The 27,981-nt window shown below is 35.2% G+C and overlaps 1 protein-coding gene across 4 annotated transcripts in view; it reads left to right on the top strand.

Annotated features, from left to right (window-relative positions):
- Cow (Proteoglycan Cow) overlaps positions 1–27,981 on the top strand; it is a 319,843-nt gene that overhangs the window by 90,670 nt on the left and 201,192 nt on the right. For all 4 annotated transcript variants that reach the window (XM_083088339.1, XM_083088338.1, XM_083088337.1 and 1 more), the window contains exons 3-4: positions 5,100–5,202; positions 11,129–11,251. In XM_083088339.1, the coding sequence (XP_082944465.1) occupies positions 5,100–5,202; positions 11,129–11,251 (226 nt within the window). The remainder of the gene's footprint in view (positions 1–5,099; positions 5,203–11,128; positions 11,252–27,981) is intronic.

Here is a 27,981-nt window from a genome sequence, read left to right as displayed (position 1 = left end):
ATTTAAATATTCGTATAAATCGAAAAATGAATATTTTACGAGATATTTTATAGTTTATATAAAATTAAGAAATTACTTCGAGTCTTATAACTCGAAAAGTATTTAATGAAAAATAATTTAATTATAATGTTTTGGAAAGCTCTCGAGATAAGCTGCAAGAATATGTAATGAAAAATAGGGGGTTCCGTCTAAGAAAAGTAAGATGACCTTCACGTGACCTTGACAACGCTATTCAAGGTCGTATCAATATTACTATGTAATGTGTTACTTGAAACCCTACAACTTTTGTCTGAAATATTTTTATCCACCATTCTCGGTTTTCGAGATATTTGGCTGGCACGGGTAGTCTGATACACCCTGTATACAGGGTGTGTCATTTTAAGTGATGCAGCTGAATATCTCTTAAAGTAAAAGAGATTGGGAAAAATGTTTCAGACAATAGTTGTATGGTTCCGAGGGGGACATAAGACGGTGCCATTAGTTTGACCTTGAAGAGTCAGCTGAAGGTCACGTGAAGGTCACCTCCAACTTTTTAAATGGGACACCCTATATGCTTTTACATATTCTTATAGCTCATCTCGAAAGCTTTCCAAAACACTATAATTAAGTACCTTTTCGTTAAGTACTTTCCGAGTTATGAGGCTTGAAATTATTTCTTAATTTTACATAAACTAACATTTTACATAAAATATCTTGTAAAATATTCATTTTTCGATTATCTTACCTTAATGCCTACTTTTATGCACAAAATAATGAGAGGAATCAATTGGTGTAAAGAAAACACATAATTGTTTCGAAAAAAAAATGTAATTTGCAATTACCAATTACATTTTTTTTTTTTCGAAACAATTATGTGTTTTCTTTACACCAATTGATTTCTCTCATTATTTTGTACATAAAAGTATTAAGGTAAGATAATCGAAAAATGAATATTTTACAAGATATTTTACAGTTTATGTAAAATTAAGAAATGATTTCAAACCTTATAACTCGGAAAGTACTTAATGAAAACTAACTTAATTATAGTGTTTTGGAGAGCTCGCGAGATGAGCTGCAAGAATATGTAATAAAAAGTAGGCAGTTCCATTTAAAAAATTGAAGGTGACCTTCACGTGACCTTCAAACGACTCTCCAAAGTTAAATTATTGCTACCATCTGATGGCCTCCTTCAAGCCATACAACTTTTGAAACATTTTTTTATTTAACGCACCGTTTCGGAGATATTTGAGTGTATTATTTAAAATGGGACACCCTGTATATATAAATACAATTTTTAATTTTATGTGAAATAGATAGATGTTATATTATTATTTAATTATGTTGAGATAAGTATTTTATATATCATATAGGATGCATAATGCAATCTAATTATATATAATTAAAAACTATATACAGGGTGTCATTTTAAGAGATGCAGCTGAATATCTCTTAAAGTAAAAGAGATTGGGAAAAATGTTTCAGACAATAATTTTATGGTTCCGAGTGGAGGAGAAGTTGGTCATATTAATTTAATTATAGGTGGCGCCACTTTCGAGATTTCTGCATGGCGGCCATTTTTTTAAATGGCAATCGATTTTTTTGTTCTAGTGAATGTTGTAGCTGGCATTGAGGCAAATACAACGGTTTTTTATTTTTTGAAATTGGATCATTTTTCACTGAGTTACAGTGTTCCAAAGTTAATAATTAAAGTAAAAAGCTTCCACCCCCATATAGTGTGCGTATTTCGTGACTCCAAACCACCCTTCACCTCTCTCTCTCTCTCTCTCTCTCTCTCTCTCTCTCTCTGTGTGTGCGTGTGGTTTCTATCCGTTATTTGGACTGATTCTGTTTGATGGTCAACCAGCTCCAGACTACTTGACACGCATTTTCCCGGGTATTTAGCGTTACCCAGGATGAACAACGTGGACGTGACGGGGTTTTCATCCCTTTGGGGTGCTTGATTTACGTGAGTCGTCTTGCCTCTCACGATTCGGGGTGCTTGATTTACAATACACACACGCGCGCGCGCCCACACACACACACACACACACACACACGTAAATCAAGCACCTCGAATCGTGAGAGGCAAGGGGCTCACGTAAATCGAGCACCCCAAAGGGATGAAAACCCCTCCACGTCCACGTCGTTCATCCTGGGTAATGCTAAGTACGGGAAAATGCGTGTCAAGTAGTCTGGAGCTGGTTGACCATCGAACAGAATCAGTTCAAATAACGGATAGAAACAATACACACGCACAGAGAGAGAGAGAGAGAGAGAGAGAGAGAGAGAGAGAGAGAGACAGGTGAAGGGTGGTTTGGAGTCACGAAATACGCACACTGTATGGGGGTGGAAGCTTTTTATTTATTTTAATTATTAAATTTGGAACACTGTAACTCAGTGAAAAATGATCCAATTTCAAAAAATAAAAAACCGTTGTGTTCGTCTCAATGCCAGCTATAACATTCACTAGAACAAAAAAATCGATTGCCATTTAAAAAAATGACCGCCATGCAGAAATTTCGAAAGTGGCGCCACCTACAATTAAATTGATATGACCAACTTCTGCTCCCCTCGGAACCATAAAACTATTGTCTGAAACATTTTTCCCAATCTCTTTTACTTTAAGAGATATTCATCTGCATCACTTAAAATGACACACCCTGTATATACTAGGTGTTTCAGACCACCCGTCCACCGCTTTTATTTTGGAAACGGATAGTGATAGAAAGTTGAGATGACTATATTTACCATAAAACCTATCTGAAGTTTCTGATTATGATATTTTCATTTTTGGGAAACTTCCGGAAATACCGGAAATCGGAGGCAACTTTAAAATTTTAAATGGCAACAGGGGGCAATATGGGTATCGTTAGATAGAGCTTTTAAAAAGAAACAACTTTTGTTTGAAACCAAATTTAATATCGCTCGGAAATGACCCAAAATACATAATAATGATACACAAGATACATAAGATTAAAGATGTTCAAAGTGCCTGCCACCTTGATAAAGACATCTTTCCATTCTTTGTCTCACGCTTTTGACGGCTCTCAACACTTCTGCAGGATTTAAAGAATGGCAAGCTTCATGAATTCGCTGTTTCATATTTTCTCTAGTTGTTGGACGTTGCTGATAAACCAGATCTTTTATCCTCCCCCAAAGGTAAAAATCTAACGGCGTCAAATCAGGCAAGCGGGCAGGTCAAGCTACTATAGGGTCTGCACGGCCGATCCACTTTCCTGGAAAATGAATATTAATTGTATGCCTTGCAATTAATGAGAAATGTGCTGGGCAACCATCTTGCTGAAACCACATGACTTGACGTGTCGCCAGCGGTACATTTTCAAGGAGTTTTGGCAGTACATTTTCCAAAAATTGGGAGTACAAATTCCCATTCAATGTCTGATCGAAAAAATAAGGACCGATAATTTGCTGTCCGATGATAGCACACCATGTATTTAAGCTCCATAGGTGTTGGTTATCCACTTCTCGTAGTCAATGAGGATTTTCCGATGACCAGTAATGCGCGTTATGACTATTAACTTCTCCATTATTTTTAAAAGTAGTCTCATCAGTCCAAAGGATTTAGAGTAGAAAATCACGGTTTAGTCCTAGCAACCAATTACAAAACGTAACACGTCTTTGGAAATCTTCGTTCAATTCTTGATGGAGATTAATGTGGTATGGATGTAAATTATTCTGCTTTAAAATTCTCCAAACCGTCGTGTAGCTTAATCTGGACTCTCTTCCGATTCTTCTTGTAGAGTCATGAGGGTTCATATTGATTGCAGCGATGATATCGGCTGCTCTTTCATCTCTTCGACGCCTAATTTGGTTGTTACGATTTTGATGAGGCTGTACTTGACCAGTTGTACGAACACGTCTCGCTAATCGCTGAAAAACTTTACGTGAATGATGTTGCCGATTGGGATATCGTTCGGCATAAAGGCGCTCAGCAGCCAAATAATTTTGACGACACTCCCCCAAAATCATTAACATTTCAAATGCTTCTTCATTTGAAAAAGGCATGATTTTCAATACGAAGAATATCAGTCACTACGCGATAGACACGTGTGTCATACTAAAGGACAAGATCGTATACGCGCCAGGACACACCGTCCATGTTTATGTTTACAAATTGTTATGGATCTGATTCAATATTTTAGGATAAGAGATATTAAGAAATTCGAGCGTCACAACAATTGTAAGCGTTTTTTTTATCATTTCTCTATAACAATAAATAATATTAAATTTTGTTTCAAACAAAAGTTGTTTCTTTTTAGAAGCTCTATCCAACGATACCCATATTGCCCCCTGTTGCCATTTAAAATTCTAAAGTTGCCTCCGATTAGTATTTCCAAAAGTTTCCCAAAAATAAAAATATCATAATCAAAAACTTCAGATAGGTTTTTATGGTAAATATAGTCATCTCAACTTTCTATCACTATCCGTTTCCAAAATAAAAGCGGTAGACGGGTGGAAACACCCTGTATATATATATATATATATATACAAGGTGTCCCATTTTAAATAATACGCTCAAATATCTCCGAAACGGTGCATTAAATAAAAAAATGTTTCAAACAAAAGTTGTATGGCTTGAAGGGGGCCATCAGATGGTGGCAATGATTTGACCTTGGAGAGCCATTTGAAGGTCACGTGAAGGTCACCGTCAATTTCTTAAATGGAACCCCCTATTTTTTATTGCACATTCTTGTAGCGTATCTCGAGGGCTTTTATTAGGATTTATTAGGAAATAAATGAGCTTCAAAACTCATACATTTGTGTATTAGCGTGGAGATTCTCCTGAGCAACGTAACAGTTGAAAAAAAAATTTGTTTCCCATTTTTCAAAGGTTATCTTCAACGTCCATTTTATAAAACTTTTTTGTTATTCAAATTTGGTTTTCTTGGTTTTTAAGAGAAATGTTCAAGCTTTAATTTGAGCTTTGTTTCATCTTGATACGATGATTTTTTGCTGATTTATCGTTATTTAAAAATGTGAAAAAATTGTGTTAAAATTTAGTGGCCCGTTTTTTTTGCCAGTGAGTGTGTATATATATATATATATATATATACATATATATATATATAATCGATTCTTTTGTTTATTTTCTATTTCAGGTGAACTTTGTCGCCCACTCAATTGCAAAAAGAAAGAACTTTGCCTCTTGGAAGACATGTTTACTGCTGTCTGCGTCTCGAAAAAAGAACTTCACAAATCAGGGTAAGTATCAAATTTATTTTACTTTATTTTATTTATTTTTATATTCTTGAATATAAAAACGTTTTAAGACATACACACACATATACAGGGTGGCCCATTTTAATCCATCCAGTCGAATATCTCGAAAACCAAGCCCGGGAGAGAAAAATGTTTCAGACAAAAGTTGTATGGTTTCGAGGGGGCCATAAGATGGTACCATTGGTTTGACCTTGAAGAGTCATTTGAAGGTCACGTGAAGGTCACTTCAATTTTTTTAAATGGAACACCCTATATATTTTTGCACATTCTTGTAGCTTATCTCGAGAGCTTTCCAAAACACTATAATTAAGTACCTTTTCGTTAAGCACTTTTTAAGTTATGAGGCTTGAAATAATTTCTTAATTTTACATAAACCGTAAAATATCTAATAAAATATTCATTTTTCGATTATCTTACCTTAATACTTTTATGTACAAAATAATGAGAGGAATCAATTTGTGTAAAGAAAAAACATAGTTGTTTTTAAGAGAAAATATGGAATTGTTAATTGCAAATTACATATTTTTTCTTCAAAACAACTATGTGTTTTCTTTACACCAATTGATTCCTTTCATTATTTTGTACGTAAAAGTATTAAGGTAAGATAATCGAAAAATGAATATTTTACAAGATATTTTACGGTTTATGTAAAATTAAGAAATTATTTCAAGCCTCATAACTCAAAAAGTACTTAACGAAAAGGTACTTAATTATAGTGTTTTGGAAAGCTCTCGAGGTCAGCTATAAGAATATGTAATAAAAATAGGGGGTGCCATTTAAAAAAATTGAGGTGACCTTCACATGACCTTCAAATGACTCTTCAAGGTCAAACCAATGGTACCATCTTATGGCCCCCTCGGAATCAAACAACTTTTGTCTGAAACATTTTTCTCTCCCGGGCTTGGTTTTCGAGATATTCGACTGGATGGATTAAAATGGGCCACCCTGTATATACACAGGGTATTGGTCGAATCATTTATCAAAAAAAGAAAAGTAGATCTCGTTAAACCGGACTAAAAAATTTCATACCATTTTACAAACAACCACGTAAAATTTCGAGATATTAAATAAAAGGATCGGCCAATTCGCGTGAGTGAAAGCGCGTGTCGAAGCGGGGGGAGGGCGCTCTCCAAAACATGATGACAGCGCGCGGCGTTTCAATGCTACGTTTAGTGAGTAAGCCCCGCCCACTGCTTCGCCGTACGTCTGATATCAAGTTACAGTAGGATGGCCTTTCTCGCCGCACTTTCACTCATGCGAATTAGTCGATCCTTTTTAATTAATATCTCAAAATTTTACGTGGTTTCTTACAAAATGATATGGGGTTTTAGTTCAGTTTAACGAAATCTACTTATCGATCTATTTTGTTCCGAGATACCAGAAACTCCCTGTATATCTACATAGGATAATATTTGATGATAATCCGATAATATTTGACGCACCGGAAGTGTGGAGATAGATTGGCTCAAACTAAGAAGGACAATCTTATATCATTTTATAAAAAATTCGCAATAATTGTTGAGTTATTAATTAAACCGTCTGAGCGAATAAGCACCTAGGAAGCGATAGACATGTAAAATGACTTACTTTCTACTCACAACGAGTGGTGAGCGACGCGGGAATGATTTCACCTTTCACTTTTAGACGTTACTAAGAGACGTAAACAAGTAAGCAATTTTACATGAGCCCGGCGTACTGTTTATTCCAGGCAAATATTTTGAAAAATATGAAAGATACGAAGAAACATTTCGTAAAAAATTAAAAAATTTTTTTACTTCGAAGGAAACAAGATGGTACGGTAAAAGTGCATAAAAGGTATACAGCACCGATTTTATCGTCGCTTGGATATGTTATAGAGAAGATTATTGTGAGTAATTCCCCGCAAAAATAAGTGGGAGATGGTATTAGTTTAGAAGATATAACGAGTTAGTTTGACAATTTTAATGCTTCTTTTATGCATTATAAATTATTATTAAGAACGTTGTATGTATACAGGGTGTATCGTAACATGTGGGACCCACTTCAGGGATGGATAGGAGGCACACCAACAATGAAAAAAGTTCATATTAATATGTTTCCTATTTGACCTTGTTACAAAGTTACAGCGATGAGTGTGTAGGCGCGCGGCGAAGGCTCTTCCTCTCTCCAATTACTGCTTCGCCGCGCGCCGCCATTATGTTACAATGAGACCGCCTTCACTGCCACGCACTTCTAGCCACGCGCATTGGCCGATCTTCTTTAATTTATTTTTCGTTAATTATTGTGAATATTGCATAACTGTACAAGACTTTTCTTCTAACTTTGAGCCAATCTACCTTAATTTTTTAAAATTATGATCACTTTCATGACACCCTGTATATACATATACGAAATTACTCGGGAAGATCTCCCCTATAACATATTTAAAAATAAAGCAAATCGGAGAGGGGGCCCCTTTTATGCATAAATACTTTAATAACTTTTGAATAAAGAACGACCGCTAAGACCTTCAGAATATTAATTAGAGATATGACCTTGACAACATATGTCAATGACACATTTGTGCGAAGGTGGGTCCTTTTTATGCATAATTACCGGGATCTCAACCCGTGGCTCGGTACGGGTGCCTTGGCAGTGGTGCTCAGCGCCAATCTTGCGCGAGCGGGTGTTCGGTCCGCAAGGTTTGTTCGGGACGGATGATCGGTCGCTTAGGTAACGTCTCTGCCGTTACAATATGAAAAACGAGTAAAAAATGACGAAGAATGTGGTGTAATTTTAGGATAAATCTTCATAAATCGTGGTTTTCACATTCTTATTTGAGCATACAAGATGCGTGCAGATTTTTAACATATTTTTTGATGATACGACAACCATTTCTCATGGAAGAACTTAATATGCAATCTCATACTGTTGTGGATAGGTCTAATTTTTGTCGTGAGGTATTTTTTATTAATTTTATATCTCTATATATAGATTTGTTTGTTTTTATATATAAAAATTCTATTATCTCCTTTAGATAGCTTTGTCTCGATTGGCTAAAAGACAATAGTGAAATGTTAGGAAAGTTAGCAAGGTATTACAATAGAAATAGACGAAGACTAAAATTGGAAAATGCAAATTTCAGAAAGGTCAACTTATTACTAGACAGTGGGTTTTTGGTGGTTTTGAATGTAAAACGAATAAATTATTTGTTGACTGTGTATCTGACCGGTCAGCAAGTAGATTACTAACAGTAATAAAAAAGTGGATCAAACACAATTATTATACCTGTTGAAAGGCGTATAATTGTCGTGAAACTGAAGGATATATACATCTTTCTGTTAATCATTCTTATAACTTTGATTCTGATAGTAAAGCACAAACTCAAATCATGAGAAAGCGTGGAGAGATACTCGTGGAAACATTATGGCACGATATAATACTCGCAAACAATATTATGCCGATTATATTGCAGAATTTTTCTTCAAAAGAAAATTTTCATTTTCTAAACGTATAGAAGCATTTTTTGATGTTATGGCAAAATATTATCCACTTTCTCTAATAAAAAAACTAATAAAAAAAAACAATATGTATATTATACAGGGTGGCTGATAACTTTTTGCAGTCCCGAAGTGTGAAGGTAGATTGGCTCAAATTGAGAAGGAAGATCCTCTACTGTTTTGCGATATTTGCAATAATTAACGAAAAATTAATTAAAGAAGATCGGCCAATCTGCGTGAGTAGAAGCGCGCGGCGAAGCGGTGATTGGGGAGGAAAGGAGCAATTAGTGTGTAGGCGCGCGGCGAAGGCGCCCCGTCCCTCTGCGGGGACCTCCACTTCCGAAAGATATAATCTAACCTAACTTATTTCTGATTTACAATTAAAATTTAGTTTATATCTTCCATTTATACATTACTACAATTAGGTTATATCTTCCAAAAGTGAAGTCCTCAGTAAGGGGAACGGAACCGACTGCATTTACGCATGTCTATAAAGGATGAAATGTCAAATAGATCAGTAGAATGTAAATAAACTTTATATACATATACAATATTCTTAATGCCTAAAAATAACCTAAGAAAACCCTTAAAACTGTCAAACTTTACTCGTTATATCTTCTAAACTAATACCTAAACTTTTATTTTTTGCCTCGTTTATTTTTTGCGGGAAATTATACTGGACAATTTTCTCTATAACATTCAAGCTGCGATAAAATCGGTACTGTCTAACCTTTTATGCACTTTTACTCCTCTTACTACTTTTCTTTCCGTTGTTTGAATTTTCCTGCGTTTTAAATGACATGTATGTAATATGTGCTTCGAATATGTGTGTAGTGCTTTCGACTGTCATACACATATACAATCTGCCTAAGAACACATCTTTTAGTGTGTGTACATATATATATATATATATATATATATATATATATATATATATACAGGGTGACCCATTTTAACTTAGGCAGCCAAATAACTCGAAAAATAAGCAAGATAGAGAAAAATGTTTTAGACAAAAGTTGTATGGTTTCGAGGGGGCCATAAGATGGTATCATTGGTTTGACCTTGAAGAATCATTTGAAGGTCACGTGAGGGTCACTTCAATTTTTTTAAATGGAACACCCTATATATTTTTGTACATTCTTGTAGCTCATCTCGAGAGCTTTCCAAAACACTATAATTAAGTACATTTTCGTTAAGTACTTTTTGAGTTATGAGGCTTGAAATAATTTCTTAATTTTACATAAACCGTAAAATATCTTGTAAAATATTCATTTTTCGATTACCTTACCTTAATAGTTTTATGTACAAAATAATGAGAGGAATCAATTGGTGTAAAGAAAACACATAGTTGTTTCGAAGAAAAAATATGTAATTTGCAATTAACAATTCCATATTTTTTCTTAAAAACAACTATGTGTTTTCTTTACACCAATTGATTCCTCTCATTATTTTGTACATAAAAGTATTAAGGTAAGATAATCGAAAAATGAATATTTTACAAGATATTTTACGGTTTATGTAAAATTAAGAAATTATTTCAAGCATCATAACTCAAAAAGTACTTAACGGAAAGGTACTTAATTATAGTGTTTTGGAAAGCTCTCGAAATAAGCTACAAGAATGTACAAAAATATATAGGGTATTCCATTAAAAAAAATTGAAGTGACCTTCACGTGACCTTCAAATGACTCTTCAAGGTCAAACCAATGATACCATCTTATGGCCCCCTCGAAACCATACAACTTTTGTCTAAAACATTTTTCTCTATCTTGCTTATTTTTCGAGTTATTTGGCTGCCTAAGTTAAAATGGGTCACCCTGTATACGTGACCTTGACAACACTCTTCAAGATCATACTGATACCGCCATGTAATGCGTTACTTGAAACCTTACAACTTTTGTCTGAAATATTTTTGTCTGCCGCGCTCAGTTTTTGAGATATTCGGTTGATACGGATGGTCTGCGACACCCTGTATATTTACACAGATTGTAGAAGCTGGAAATTCTTCAACATTGGTAACCTTGAAACTGGAATTTCGCACTCATCACGCGATATCTCCAAAATAAACTTGTCTATCGTCCTTAAAGGAAAATTTTCATATTGAGGCTTTATAATACACTTCTGCTTATAAAATACACAAGCGAAAATAAAAATACTTTCCTAATATAATTGAAACTATTAAGTGTAAACGTGTTAAGAACTCGATCAATTCAATCATTATTGAAGTCCAATGATTTAAAATATTCTCAACTGACTGAATCGCATATAAATACATAGGTTGTTACTACGCGTGACTTATTAATGCTATTTTTTTGATTCTTGAAATATCGTGATACTAAGAATTTTGTTAAATAATAAAGTTGGACTATTTTTTTGAAATTAATTATATTTTTTATATTAGTTTTTTCTTATAGTGTAATTTATTTTAAATTATATAAATCTATTTCTAGGGACATAGTGATTCCAAAATCTCGTGCAATTCAACGAATAAAGACCGAAGTTTCAGTCGATTCCGACGATGATGATGCTTTTTTTGATTCTGAAGACGACGACGATGATCAAGACGAATCAAAGTAAGTAATAATAAACTATATTAGGCAATCTATTGTGAAAATTCGTTTTAAGTTTTGACTAATTGTAAGATGTAAAGTTCTTGAAGTTGGTAGTTGTATGTAGAATTCGTGTGTAGAATTTTATATTTCAAATTTTTATTCTTTAAAAAAAGAATTTTGTTTTTTTGAATATTTAATCTTTTCATTTTTTAAATATTTAATTTTTATTCTAGTTTATGCGATATAAATTAGACAAAATTTTGTCAATATTAGTATAAATTCGAGCAGTAAGAAATAAAATTTAGATAATTATGCATCAAGAGGGCCTCCTCTCCAATTCGCTTTATTTTTAAATATGTTATAGGGGAGATCTTCCCAAGTAATTTCGCATATATACAGGATGTCCCATTTTAAATAATACGGTCAAATGTCTCCGAAACAGTGCGTTAAATAAAAAAATGTTTCCAACAAGTTGTATGGCTTGAAGGGGACCATCAGATGGTGGCAATGATTTGACCTAGGAGAGACATTTGAAGATCACGTGAAGGTCACCGTCAATTTCTTAAATGGAAACCTTATTTTTTATTGCATATCCTTATAGATTATCTCGAGGGCTTTCCAAAACACTATAAAAAAATATTTTTCCCTTAAGTACTTTTTGAGTTATAAGGCTTGAAATCATTTCTTAATTTTACATAAACCGTAAAATATCTTGTAAAATATTCATTTTTCGATTATCTTACCTTAATACTTTTATTTACAAAATAATGACAGGAATCAATTGGTGTAAAGAAAACACATAGTTATTTTTAAGAAAAAATATGTGTTAATTGCAAATTACATATTTTTTTTCGAAACAACTATGTATTTTTTTTACATCAATTGATTCCTCTCATTATTTTGTACATAAAAGTATTAAGGTAAGATAATCGAAAAATGAATATTTTACAGGATATTTTACGGTTTATGTAAAATTAAGAAATGATTTCAAGCCTCATAACTCGGAAAGTACTTAATGAAAACTAACTTAATTATAGTGTTTTGGAAAGCTCTTGAGATAAGCTACAAGAATATGTAATAAAAAATAAGCAGTTCCATTTAAGAAATTGAGAGTGACCTTCACGTGACCTTGGCAACACTTTTCAAGATCATACTGATATAATGCGCCATATAATGCGCTTCTTGAAACCTTACAACTTTTATCTGAAATATTTTTGTCTGCTGCGCTCAGTTTTTGAGATATTCGGCTGAGGTGGGTGGTCTGCGACACCCTGTATACAGGGTGATTCAAAATAACCCTATTGTCCGTGAAATGACACATTCTTGAGTCAATTCTAAGACGATTTTTCCTTTGGCAAAATTTCGTCCGACGCTTAGTTTTTGAATTATTAAAGGAAGTAATTAACTTATAATGGGTCGGATACGAGAGGCAGGCAAGAGTGGCGCGATTCCGTCAGACGCGGGTGCTTATGCGGGGCGCCTGCTGCGATCATCTGATCGCTACATACACACACATGCGAATACATTCTCATTCTCTCTCTCTCTCTCTCTTTCTCTGCCTCTCTCTCTCCCTCCCTCACTCTCTCTCTCTCATTTGCTTACTCACTTGAAGTTATTATTACTCTTACTTAAATTATTATTTACTTTTTATTAATAGATATATGGAAGGAATAAGGCAATAAGAGCCAGCGCAGGTTCTTTTGCACGTATATTATGTAACGATTGATAGGTTTACAAATCATGCACCATTTCTTCGAATTACATTAAATATTTAAATGACGCGAACGTTTCGACCCTTTTTTTGGGTCATCTTCAGCGCAATGAATTAAAGGAATAGAATACAATGGAATAAGATAATATGAACTTTCCGGTGTTAATTAAATCCATCGAGGTCGAATAAAAATAAAAATAAAGAATTATCGCACATCTTGTCTCATTTGTCGTGTCATAGGTCGATCCCCTCCATGATTGGAAGACCAAAGAAGTATGAGTTGGTCCATGTTAGAGTCCAAAAATTAAAAAGTAGGTCGATGTGCAATGTAGATAAATAGATGTCAAACCGTAAAATCAAATAGATTAAATGGATGTAATTAACACGATGAAAGCAGTTGAACATTGTAATCCTCGACTGAACTGATAACCGACTCACAATGTACAAACCCTAGTTAGTACATTGTGAGTAAGATGGACCAACTCATACCTCTTTGGTCTTCCAATCATGGAGGGGATCGACCTATGACACGACAAATGTGACAAGATGTGCGATAATTCTTTATTTTTATTTTTATTCGACCTCGATGGATTTAATTAACACCGGAAAGTTCATATTATCTTATTCCATTGTATTCTATTCCTTTAATTCATTGCGCTGAAGATGACCCAAAAAAAGGGTCGAAACGTTCGCGTCATTTAAATATTATTTAATGTAATTCGAAGAAATGATGCATGATTTGTAAACCTATCAATCGTTACATAATATACGTGCAAAAAAACCTGCGCTGGCTCTTATTGCCTTATTCCTTCCATATATCTATTAAAATTTTTAGAGCCATATATTTATTTTCTTAATTACTTTTTATTATTATACATTTTCATTTTAATTATTATTTTTTTTTATATTGTACTGTTTTTTTTACGAGAGGGGAAAATGCATTTTATGCATACTCAGGCCGGTCCGGTGAGTTATGTGGGACTCGAGTACCAAGTCGAATTACCAACTCGGTACTCCCTACCCACTAAAAACCCCTCTCTTTCGCGAATTTTCTCTGACACTGTTTATTTGACATCCCGAAATCTGTTTACACACAACACTAAAGAATAGTTATTATTACCTTGTTCGATGCATTGCTGTAATTTCTTGAGAAATGAATTTTCCGACAAATCGTACTTTCACTCAAATTAAACGTAAATATCACGTTCTAAAGGACAGAGATCCACACTAAATAATTAATCGAGTTTTTTTTCTTTTATAAACTGTATTCTTTTATAACCTTCAACATAATCACATTCATTCACTCATTCGATAAGATGAGAAATTTACCAATAACTCTATCACTAATCACTATCAATCACTGTCGAATAATCACTGTTGGCAATTAAAAACCACTCGATTAAAGAAACACACGCGCACATACGTTATTACACGACGCGACGACGCGACAACGCGACGATATTTACCCGGCGACAGCAAATAGTTTTTGGTTATGATAGGTTACGGTAGGTTAAGGTACTAACTGCGCTGTCGGACGTGAACATGTGTTTGATTGAAGAACCTATCGTAACTTACCATGACCAAAAACTGTTTGCTGTCGCCGGGTAAATATCGTCGCGTTGTCGCGTCGTGTAATAACGTATGTGAGCGTGTGTTTCTTTAATCGAGTGGTTTTTAATTGCCAACAATGATTATTCGACAGTGATTGATAGTGATTAGTGATAGAATCATTGGTAAATTTCTCGTCTTATCGAGTGAGTGAATGAATGTGATTACGTTGAAGGTAATAAAAGAAGGTAATAAAAGAAGGTAATAAAAGAATACAGTTTATAACAGAAAAAAAACTCGATTAATTATTTAGTGTGGATCTCTGTCCTTTAGAACGTGATATTTACGTTTAATTTGAGTGAAAGTACGATTTGTCGGAAAATTCATTTCTCAAGAAATTACAGCAATGCATCGAACAAGGTAATAATAACTATTCTTTGGTGTTGTGTGAAAACAGATTTCGGGATGTTAAATAAACAGTGTCAGAGAAAATTCGCGAAAAGAGATGGGTTTTTAGTGGGTAGGGAGTACCGAGTTGGTAATTCGTCTTGGTACTCGAGTCCCACATAACTCACCGGACCGGCCTGTGAGTATGCATAAAATGCATTTTCCCCTCTCGTAAAAAAAAAACAGTACAATATAAAAAAATAATAATTATTAAAATGAAAATGTATAATAATAAAAAGTAAATAATAATTTAAGTAAGAGTAATAATAACTTCAAGTGAGTAAGCAAATGAGAGAGAGAGAGAGTGAGGGAGGGAGGAAGAGAGAAAGAGAGAGAGAGAATGAGAATGTATGTATTCGCATGTATGTGTATGTAGCGATCAGATGATCGCAGCAGGCGCCCCGCGTAAGCACCCGCGTCTGATGGATCGCGCCACCCTTGCCTGCCTCTTGTATCCGACCCATTATAGGTTAATTACTTCCTTTAATAATTCAAAAACTAAGCGTCGGACGAAATTTTGCCAAAGGAAAAATCGTCTTAGAATTGACTCAAGAATGTGTCATTTCACGGACAATAGGGTTATTTTGAATCACCCTGTATATATATATATATATATATATATATACATATACAGGGTGCGCCAAAAGTCTGGATACACCTAAATATCTCACAAACGGTGCATTTTAGAAAAAAATGTTTCAGGCAAAAGTTGTATGGTTTCAAGGGGGACATAAGGTGGTACCATTGGTTTGACCTTGAAGAGTCATTTGAAGGTCACGTGAGGGTCACTTCAATTTTTTTAAATGGAACACCCTATATATTTTTGCACACTCCTGTAGCTTATCTCGAGAGCTTTCCAAAACACTATAATTAAGTACCTTTTCGTTAAGTACTTTTTGAGTTATGAGGCTTGAAATAATTTCTTAATTTTACATAAACCGTAAAATATCTTGTAAAATATCCATTTTTCGATTATCTTATCTTAATACTTTTATGTAGAAAATAATGAGAGGAATCAATTGGTGTAAAGAAAACATAGTTGTTTTTAAGAAAAAATATGGAATTGTTAATTGCAAATTACATATTTTTTCTTCAAAACAACTATGTGTTTTCTTTACACCAATTGATTCCTCTCATTATTTTGTACGTAAAAGTATTAAGGTAAGATAATCGAAAAATAAATATTTTACAAGATATTTTACGGTTTATGTAAAATTAAGAAATTATTTCAAGCCTCATAACTCAAAAAGTACTTAACGAAAAGGTACTTAATTATAGTATTTTGGAAAGCTCTCGAGATAAGCTACAAGAATGTGCAAAAATATATAGGGTGTTCTATTTAAAAAAATTGAAGTGACCTTCACGTGACCTTCAAATGACTCTTCAAGGTCAAACCAATGGTACCGCCTTATGACCCCCTCGAAACCAAACAACTTTTGCCTGAAACATTTTTTTCTAAAATGCACCGTTTGTGAGATATTTAGGTGTATCCAGACTTTTGGCGCACCCTGTATATATATATATATATATACAGGGTGGTCCATTTTAATACATCCAGTCGAATATCTCGAAAACCAAGCCCGGGAGAGAAAAATGTTTCAGACAAAAGTTGTATGGTTTCGAGGGGGCCATAAGATGGTACCATTGGTTTGACCTTGGAGAGTCATTTGAAGGTCACGTGAAGGTCACTTCAATTTTTTTAAATGGAACACCCTATATATTTTTGCACATTCTTGTAGCTTATCTCGAAAGCTTTCCAAAACACTATAATTAAGTACCTTTTCGTTAAGTACTTTTTGAGTTATGTGGCTTGAAATAATTTCTTAATTTTACATAAACCGTAAAATATCTTGTAAAATATTCATTTTTTGATTATCTTATCTTAATACTTTTATGTACAAAATAATGAGAGGAATCAATTGGTGTAAAGAAAACACATAGTTGTTTTTAAGAAAAAATATGGAATTGTTAATTGCAAATTATATATTTTTTCTTCAAAACAACTATGTGTTTTCTTGACACCAGTTGATTCCTCTCATTATTTTGTACGTAAAAGTATTAAGGTAAGATAATCGAAAAATGAATATTTTACAAGATATTTTACGGTTTATGTAAAATTAAGAAATTATTTCAAGCCTCATAACTCAAAAAGTAATTAACGAAAATGTACTTAATTATAGTGTTTTGGAAAGTTCTCGAGATAAGCTACAAGAATATGCAATGACAAATAGTAGGTTCCATTTAAGAAATTGAAGGTGACCTTCATGTGACCTTCAAATGACTCTTCAAGGTCAAACCAATGATACTATCTTATGGCCCCCTCGAAACCATAAAGCTTTTGTCTGAAACATTTTTCTCTAAAATGCTTTGTTTCCGAAATAATTGCGTGCGTTAATTAAAATGGCTCACCCTGTATACAGGGTGAAAGAGAAAAAATGTAATTTACAATTAACACACACTTTTTTTTTCGAAACAATTATGTGTTTTTTTTACACCAATTGATTCCTCTCATTATTTTGTATATAAAAGTATAAAGGTAAGATAATCGATTAATGAATATTTTACAAGATATTTTACGGTTTATGTAAAATTAAGACATGATTTCAAGTCTCATAACTCGGAAAGTACTTAATGAAAACTAACTTAATTATAGTGTTTTGGAAAGCTCTCGAGATGAGCTACAAGAGTATGCAAAAGCATATAGGGTGTCCCATTTAAAAAGTTGGAGGTCACCTTCACGTGACCTTCAGGTGACTCTTCAAGGTCAAACCAATGACATCATCTTATAGCCCCCTTCAAGCCATACAACTTTTGTCTGAAACATTTCTTTCTAATATATATATATATAAGAGTCTAAATAGTTTAGGGTAATTTAGGGTATAAATAGTTTTGGAGATGTAGGCTGAAAAAGGATAAAAATAATAAATACAAAAATAATTTTAATAGAATATATGTATTTGTAAACTTTGCTTTGTCTTGCAAAGTACATGCGGGGACACCGCATGTTCCGCCCCCCCTATGGGGGGGCTCCACTTTCGGAAGATATAACCTAACCCAATCCGTGTCTGAAGTGTGGAATATACCTGGCTTCGCATAGAAAATTACAAACTTATATAAACCATATGAACCGTGTAAAGCGAAATGTCATATATCAAGGTATTTCCTACACTTCAGACACAGGTTGGGTTAGGTTATATCTTCCAAAAGTGGAGCCCCCCGTAGGGGGGGCGGAACATGCGGTGTCCCCGCATGTACTTTGTAAGAAAAAGCAAAGTTTCCAAATACATATATTCTATTAAATATATTTCTTCTTAAACATATATGACATGGTAAAATTATAATATCTATATTTGCGACTTTCCACGCGAATTTTTGTATTTATTATTTTTATCCTTTTTCAGCCTATATCTCCAAAACTATTTGAGTCCGACCCTTATATATATATATATACGAAATTACTCGGGAAGATCTTCCCTTTAACATATTTAAAAATAAAGCAAATCGGAGAGAAGGCCTATTTTATGCATAATTACCAAAATTTAATTTGTATACAAAATGTAGAAAAAGTTCCGGGACCACATCGATTCGTTCCGTTTCCATGGCTTCTTTCGCGGGGCAAATGGAACGTGAAAATATAGCCATACAACTAATCCTAATTTATCGGCCCAATTATGGACTACTGCAAAATAGTAAGCTGTGTCGGTAATGGACACAGAACAAAAATATGCAATTGACAGTTATATATTTTTTCTTAAAAACGATTGTGTTTTTTTACACCAATGATTTCTTTCATTATTTTGTGCATAAAAGTATTAAGGTAAAATAATCAAAAAATGAATAATTTACGAGATATTTTTTAGTTTATGTAAAATTAAAAAATCATTTCAAATCTCATAATTTGAAAAGTACTCAATAAAAAAAATTTTATTATAGTGTTTTGAAAAGCTCTCAAGATAAGCTATAAGAAAAAGTAATAGAAAATGGAGGTTTCCATTTAAGAAATTGAAGATGACCTTCATGTGACTTTCAAACGATTATCCAAGGTTAAACCAATGGCATTTTCTTATGTCCCCCTTCGGATCAAATAATTTTGTCTAAAACATTTTTGCTATAATGTGTACTTTTAGAGATACTACCTTGTAACACTTTATAAATGCCCCTACACACACATACACACAGGGATCGTCCCAATTGCGCACATTCCCGATCGGACACAGACCCGATCGGACACAAACCCGATCGGACACAGTCCCGATCGGACACAAACCCGATCGGATACAGACCCGATCGGACACATGCTTTCACCCTGTGCTTTTAATGCGAAACGAAGTCTATTATTGTACGACTCCACATTTGCAACTTTACACGCGAAATGAAATTCAATTCACACCGCCCTGTGCTTTCAGTGCGAAACGAGGTCTATTATTGTATGACTTCACATAGATTTGTGTCCGATCGGAAAATGTCGTCGTGTCCGATCGGAAATATGCGCAATCGGGATTCACTCCACACACATACGGTCTGGCTATAAAGTTTTGGGATTATCTTTATCAAAAATAAAAAAGTTATTATATATTTAAAAAAAAGTTATTATATTATCGTTTATTTTTCATTATATATTCCTTTTAATTCCACGTAAAACTTGACGCGCTCCTTCAATTTGTGTAAGGTGTTCTAAAAATCCGGAACTAGAACGCTGTTTAATTGTCTTGTAACGTTGCTTCGAATCTGCTTCAATTTGGCTCCTTTTTAATTTTAGTTTAAGTTTGGGAAAAAAATAATCAACAAAAATCAAATTAGGAGAATAGGAGGAGGGGATGATAAAATCACGTTTTTAGATGTTAAAAAGTGATTCCAGCGTTATACGCCGGAGCGTTGTAATGGAGCAGAAGGCAATCACCATTCTTTTTTATTTCAGGTCTCACGCTGATTCTCGCAAGCAACTTTTTCACGATTGTCTTATAAAATTCAATTAATTGTTGTTCCTTGTGAAACAAATTCTTTGTCAATCATGCTTTTCACATCAAATAAAGCAATGAGTATTGTTTTCATTCTTGATTTTTAGAATCGTAATATCTTCTCTCAGTGAATTTTTTTCCAATCCATTCTACACTTTTTTATCATTTTATTTGTTTTTATAGTAATTTTACCCAATTTTACACAAAACGATCGCATATCGTTGCTTGATAAACGCTTCCATGACGAGATAAAACAAATAGGTCACACAAAACAGGTTCGAATATAAACTATACTGAATATTGATAAAATACTGATAAAACTTAATAGAGGTGTAGTTAAACATTAATGCAAGAGATTTCAAGTGGCGAAAGATAGGTGGCACTGTTTGACCACATTTTATAAATTTAATCCTAAAACTGCCAAACTATGGATATATCATCCGTAAATAGAATTTTTTGAAAAAAACGTTCATCAGCTTCAAGCTTTTGCAACTCCCATCGACAAAATGAAATGCGATTTTCAAAATCGTTGCCACGAAGTTCTTGGTGGAGAGATAGATGAAATGCGTGAAATTTTTCTAGCTTCAGTATTCTTGATATGCTTGATTTATTGACATTAATTTCTCGCTCTAACTCTCTAATGCTAGCGTGGATTTTGATTAACGGCAGCAATAACGTTTCTTACATTTGTCTCGTGTGTAACAGTTTTGGGTCTCTGATGTTTCCTGTTTTCAATACTACCGGTTCTTTCGAATTTTTTAATCAATTTAACGTATGATGAACGCAATGGACACTTGCGATTAGGAAATCGTTCTTTGTACAACCGTATCGCTTCTCTTACACTGATTAGCTGCACCACAAATGTAAATTAGTTCGATTTGTTCCTTCGAATAATTGTAGGCCATTGTGAGACCTTTATCCATACACTGATCGATACACTGGTGATCTCTTTCTGATCAGCTAGAAAGCAGCCCTTGTTGATAAACATAACTTAATAGAAAGAGCAGAGCACAATCCGTATTTACTCGTGCCAGAAAGTGTATCGCTGTTAACAGACATTATTTTGAACATTTATGATATAAGCAGTAAGTTCAAATACAATCGCAACAATTTCATCACAATATTCGTTTTCAAGATCATCTGAAGATTATGATTCAGGCATATTCAAATGCATGTTTTCATCCACTACAATATGCAATAGAAAAAAATACATGTTTTCCAGATAAAAAATACAAATGACCTTGGAAAAACACAGAACAAAATACTTAATAAAAAAGTTTGTTTTTCATTGTATTCCTCTATTTAAGCCATTTAAATTATACCACGAACATTTTTCGTATCATGAAAAATAAAGGAGATATTGAGGTGACTTCCTTTAGCTAAGACACTCTGTATATACAGGGTTTTGAACGTCCAAACTTCGGGAGTGTGTAAAGGATCGGTAAATTAAGAAAAGAAGTCTTTTCGAGATTTGCTTGTTTTGCTCCATTTTGGAGAAATCGCAAAAGAAGAAATAAAAAAAGTTATCGTTTTTTCACTTATTTATTCATATTATCATCTATCTTATCTTAGTGAACTGTTCAAAATGTTGGCCTCTTGCAGCACTGCAAGTATTACATCTATCACTGACCGCTCTAATTGCAGTTAGACATTGTTCTGGTGATATTTGGCATCTTTCTTCTTCCCACACGAAAAGAAACAGTAACTGTAAACAGTAACTGTAAACAGACAAAAGAATGATTGTTTATTTCTTTTGTTTGTTTACATTCTTACTTTCTCCGTAGTTATTCTTTACTCATAAATTAGTCAGTTATTGAGATCTTGAGTGAATCTTGAATGAACTTGATGTAATGCTTGCATTGCTGCAAGAGGTCAACATTTTTAACAGTATCTTCACTAAGATAAGATAGATGATAATATGAATAAATAAGTGAAAAAATGATAACTTTTTTATTTCTCCTTTTGCGATTTTCTCCAAAATGGGGCAAAAACGAGCAAATCTTGAAAGGACTTATTTTCTTAGTTTATTGGTCTTCTACGTTTTCGAAGTTTTGACGTTTAACTTTGGGATGTCCTGTATATATGTATACAGGGTATCTGAAAACTTTTCGCGATCCCGAAGTGTGAAGGTAGATTGGCTAAAATAAAGAAGGAAGGTCCTCTACTGTTTGGCGATATTTGCAGTAATTAACGAAAAATTAATTAAAGAAGATCGGCCAATGCGCGTGGTTATAAGCGCGCGGCGGCGAAGGCGGTCTCACTGTAACATAATAACGGCGTACGACGAAGCAGTGATTGGCGAAAGCAGGAGCCTTCACCGCGCGCCTACACACTTATCGCTCCTCCCCTCCCCAATCATCGCTTCGCCGCGCGCCGCCATTATGTTACAATTAGACCGCTGTCGTCGCCTCGCGCACTTCTAGCCGCGCGTATTGGCCGATTTTCTTTAATTAATTTTTCTTTAATTATTGCAAATATCGCAAAACAGTAGAGGACCTTCCTTCTTAATTTGAGCCAATCTACCTTCACACTTCGGATGTGCAAAAAGTTTTCATTCACCCTGTATATATACATATACAGGGCGATCCTGAAAAACGATCCGTCTATAAAATGACATATTCCTGATACCATTCTAAGACAATTTTTCCTTTACCAAAATTTGATTTGAAGCGTAGTTTTTGAATTATGAGCAAAAATAGTTAGTAAATCACGCGTCGGGTACAGAAGGCAGGCAGGAGCGGCGCGGCGTGCCGCGAGCGCGGGCGCAGCTGACCGCCCGACGGGTGATTATCACCGCATGAGTCGCTAACTATTTTATCTTATAACATAAAATTATGCTTTAAATAAAATTTTGGTAAAGAAGAAAATGTCTTAGAATTACGTCAGAAATACGTGTTGCTTAAAATAACGTTATTTTAATAATGAAAAGTTGTTCCGGATCGCCGGCCGTCCGACGTTGCAATCAGCTGATTGCTACACGCGATGTGTGTATGGCGGAGTGTGTGCGTAAGAGAGAGAGAGAAAGAGAGAGAAAGAGGGAGAGAGGGAGGGTAGGAGGGACAGACATTCATACACACGCACGCACTTTTTTTCTCGCTCTCTTTCTCTCTTTTACGCAACACTCATACACTCTCTCATTCAGTCTCTCACTCACACTCTCTCGGTCACTCACTCACTCACTCACCTGCTTACTCACTTGCTCATTCACCTTGTAGCAGCGTAGCGAATCTTCATGCTATGTATTGTTGTATCTGCTGCACGGTTATGATTGCTAGAGATGCGCGACACATTGAAATTTTTTCGATTATTAGTCTCACACTCGATTGACACAATACAGATTACGCGATAACGAGTTTACTGTTTATTCACTCACTATTGATTTATCGATACCAAAAATTACTTTCAAAGAAACGCGAATGCAAACAGCACATGACTCGACGCGAAGCGACGGACCGCGGAGACTGCGCGACCACAAGAGTTATGTTGCCAGAAACGCGACACGCGACATCTAACAAACGACTTGCGCGTGGCGCGTGATTGACGCGAGATAAGACGAACGATCGGCTAAAACCTTCGCATTGCGAATGCGGTAGAAAACATGAAACGTATAATGACATACTTAAAAAATTAATTATTTATTATAAATAATAACTATTAATAATTTCAAATTATAATAAATAATTATTATTTTAAAAAGCATGTGTTATACGTTATTACGTTTTCGAAATTATTGCATTCACGATGCGAAGATTTAAGTCAATCGCAAGAATAATGTAATTAAAATTACATTTGGAAAAATTTATTTTTATTCTGCTCACAATGAAATGTTCCAACGTGAAAATGTATTGGTCGCTCTGAAAAGAGCGGATTGACTAAAAAAAATTTTAAAGCAGATGCTCAAAATGCCCGCCATCCATCCTAATGCAAGCTCTCATGCGTTTTAATAAGTTTCTTTCGACGTTTTCCATTATTTCTTCGTCAATATTCCAAATAGCGAATCGTAATCTTGTCTCCAGATCTTCAATATCTTCGGGAAGCGTTTTATAAATTACTTCCTTGCAGTATCCCCATAAGAAAAAATCTAGAGGATTGAGATCCGGAGATCTTGCGGGCCAACGTATCGGGCCGTACCGACCCATCCAGCGTCCGGGAAAATTCTCGTTTAAGTAATTCGTAACGATCCTGGCGTTGTGTGGCCCAGCACCGTCTTGTTGGAAGATAATATCGTTTCTTTCAAATAATGGCACATCTTCTAAGAAATGTGGTAGATTTTCTGTTAATAAATCGACGTAGATTCTTCCAGTTAAAATATCTGGAAGAATAACTGGACCAAGTATTTCAGTGCCCATTATTCCAGCCCATACATTAATCTTCCAACGAGTTTGAAAATTTCGAAATCGCGTGACTCTGGGATTTTCTTCGCTCCAAAAGTGCATATTATGCACATTAAAAATTCCTTCTTGTGTGAATAGCGATTCATCGCTGAATATCACACGAGAGGAATATCTGGGATCTCGATCGACGTTTCGCAGAAAATTTTCGCAAAACGTTCGTCTTGATAATCGCAGGCTTATTGATTGCATCATCGATCGTGCGTCTAATTTATACGATCTTCGCTGGGGGTCTATGCCCTTCCTCGCCTCCCGCGACCAATCACTAATTAGCGTCCGCTACATTCGCGATTGGTCGCGGGAGGCGAGGAGGGGCATAGACCCCCAGCGAAGATCGTATAAATTAGACGCACGATCGATGATGCAATCAATAAGCCTGCGATTATCAGCGATTATCAATAAGCGCGAAGAAGATATGGCAGCGTACACAAGTCAAGAATATTATGACATGCTGATGGCACTTGGCGAGTGTCACGGGCAGTAGTGCGTTTACCTATGGGCTTTTGGGGCTGGAGCCCTAGGGCGCCAAAGCGCCAGGGGCGCCATAGCTTTAAAAAATGAAAAATTAAAAATGTACGTTTCGATCCTTCTTTCGGATCATCCTCAGCAAATTGTGAATCGGATCAAGTAATGATGTATATTTTTGTATGTAGTTTTTGTAATTTGCTTTGAGCCCCTGGGCGCAATTTTTATAAACGCGGCCCTGGTCACGGGCAGCAAAACCCTGCTGCAAGAAGATACGCCGAATTATATCCAAACCGAAGACATCCATCGGGTCGCGTCATACTTAGAGCAGCTCAAAGACTGTATGATACTGGCAGTGTCCTGCCGAACAAACACGACGCTGGGAGAAATCGCGATGTTAGAAATGTACGGAACACGGAGAGAGTTATACGTACTTTTGAGGATAATCCCGAAACAAGTATTTGGGTAGTTGCTCGAGAACACGATTTATCCTATACAACCGTACAAAGAATATTAAAAGAAGAAAAGTTGCACGCGTTTCATTATACACGCGTGCAGCATTTACGACCAGCAGATTACCCTGCAAGACGAACGTTTTGCGAAAATTTTCTGCGAAACGTCGATCGAGATCCCAGATATTCCTCTCGTGTGATATTCAGCGATGAATCGCTATTCACACAAGAAGGAATTTTTAATGTGCATAATATGCACTTTTGGAGCGAAGAAAATCCCAGAGTCACGCGATTTCGAAATTTTCAAACTCGTTGGAAGATTAATGTATGGGCTGGAATAATGGGCACTGAAATACTTGGTCCAGTTATTCTTCCAGATATTTTAACTGGAAGAATCTACGTCGATTTATTAACAGAAAATCTACCACATTTCTTAGAAGATGTGCCATTATTTGAAAGAAACGATATTATCTTCCAACAAGACGGTGCTGGGCCACACAACGCCAGGATCGTTACGAATTACTTAAACGAGAATTTTCCCGGACGCTGGATGGGTCGGTACGGCCCGATACGTTGGCTCGCAAGATCTCCGGATCTCAATCCTCTAGATTTTTTCTTATGGGGATACTGCAAGGAAGTAATTTATAAAACGCTTCCCGAAGATATTGAAGATCTGGAGACAAGATTACGATTCGCTATTTGGAATATTGACGAAGAAATAATGGAAAACGTCGAAAGAAACTTATTAAAACGCATGAGAGCTTGCATTAGGATGGATGGCGGGCATTTTGAGCATCTGCTTTAAAATTTTTTTTAGTCAATCCGCTCTTTTCAGAGCGACCAATACATTTTCACGTTGGAACATTTCATTGTGAGCAGAATAAAAATAAATTTTTCCAAATGTAATTTTAATTACATTATTCTTGCGATTGACTTAAATCTTCGCATCGTGAATGCAATAATTTCGAAAACGTAATAACGTATAACACATGCTTTTTAAAATAATAATTATTTATTATAATTTGAAATTATTAATAGTTATTATTTATAATAAATAATTAATTTTTTAAGTATGTCATTATACGTTTCATGTTTTCTACCGCATTCGCAATGCGAAGGTTTTAGCCGATCGTTCGTCTTATCTCGCGTCAATCACGCGCCACGCGCAAGTCGTTTGTTAGATGTCGCGTGTCGCGTTTCTGGCAACATAACTCTTGTGGTCGCGCAGTCTCCGCGGTCCGTCGCTTCGCGTCGAGTCATGTGCTGTTTGCATTCGCGTTTCTTTGAAAGTAATTTTTGGTATCGATAAATCAATAGTGAGTGAATAAACAGTAAACTCGTTATCGCGTAATCTGTATTGTGTCAATCGAGTGTGAGACTAATAATCGAAAAAATTTCAATGTGTCGCGCATCTCTAGCAATCATAACCGTGCAGCAGATACAACAATACATAGCATGAAGATTCGCTACGCTGCTACAAGGTGAATGAGCAAGTGAGTAAGCAGGTGAGTGAGTGAGTGAGTGACCGAGAGAGTGTGAGTGAGAGACTGAATGAGAGAGTGTATGAGTGTTGCGTAAAAGAGAGAAAGAGAGCGAGAAAAAAAGTGCGTGCGTGTGTATGAATGTCTGTCCCTCCTACCCTCCCTCTCTCCCTCTTTCTCTCTCTTTCTCTCTCTCTCTTACGCACCACTCCGCCATACACACATCGCGTGTAGCAATCAGCTGATTGCAACGTCGGACGGCCGGCGATCCGGAACAACTTTTCATTATTAAAATAACGTTATTTTAAGCAACACGTATTTCTGACGTAATTCTAAGACATTTTCTTCTTTACCAAAATTTTATTTAAAGCATAATTTTATGTTATAAGATAAAATAGTTAGCGACTCATGCGGTGATAATCACCCGTCGGGCGGTCAGCTGCGCCCGCGCTCGCGGCACGCCGCGCCGCTCCTGCCTGCCTTCTGTACCCGACGCGTGATTTACTAACTATTTTTGCTCATAATTCAAAAACTACGCTTCAAATCAAATTTTGGTAAAGGAAAAATTGTCTTAGAATGGTGTCAGGAATATGTCATTTTATAGACGGATCGTTTTTCAGGATCGCCCTGTATACAGGGTACCCAGACCACCCGTACACCCCTTGTAAAATGAAAATAAATGGCTTTTATCAAAAATCGCGAACAATTTTTAAGTAAATCGGATACGCTCCATCAAATGATGATATTTTCAACTTTTGATTCCGACCGGAAATACGCCATCCAGATCGGAAATCGAATTTTTTTAGGGGAACATGGTACTTTTTATTACTGATTCGAATTGTATGTGAAAAAATAAGAAACTTTTGTATCAAGCGTTTTTTCTGAAAGTGCCTCTGTCAATCTTACAGTTTCAGTCTTACAGTTACTTTCAAGGTCAATTTTAAGATTGACAGAGGCACTTTCAGAAAAAACGTTTGATATAAAAGTTTCTTATTTTTTCACGTACAACTTGAATCTGTAATAAAAAGTACCATGTTCCCCTAAAAAATTCAACTTCCGATCCGGATGGCGTATTTCCGGTCGGAATCAAAAGTTGAAAATATCACTATTTGATAAAGCGTACCCGATTAACTTAAAAATTGTTCGCGATTTTTGATAAAAGCCATTTATTTTCATTTTAAAAGGGGTATACGGGTGGTCTGGGACACTCTGTATATACACTCAGTTCCAAAAAAAGCGGTACACTTGAAATTTGGAAAAAAATCACCAAATTTCAAATGACGATAACGTTGTAAATA

This window comes from Camponotus vicinus, unplaced genomic scaffold (assembly GCF_025532165.1).
Source record: "Camponotus vicinus isolate PSW18456_S1 unplaced genomic scaffold, iyCamVici1.0 SCAF_14, whole genome shotgun sequence".
Taxonomy (NCBI): Eukaryota; Metazoa; Arthropoda; class Insecta; order Hymenoptera; family Formicidae; genus Camponotus; species Camponotus vicinus.
This window is presented reverse-complemented; position numbering and strand designations above follow the sequence as displayed.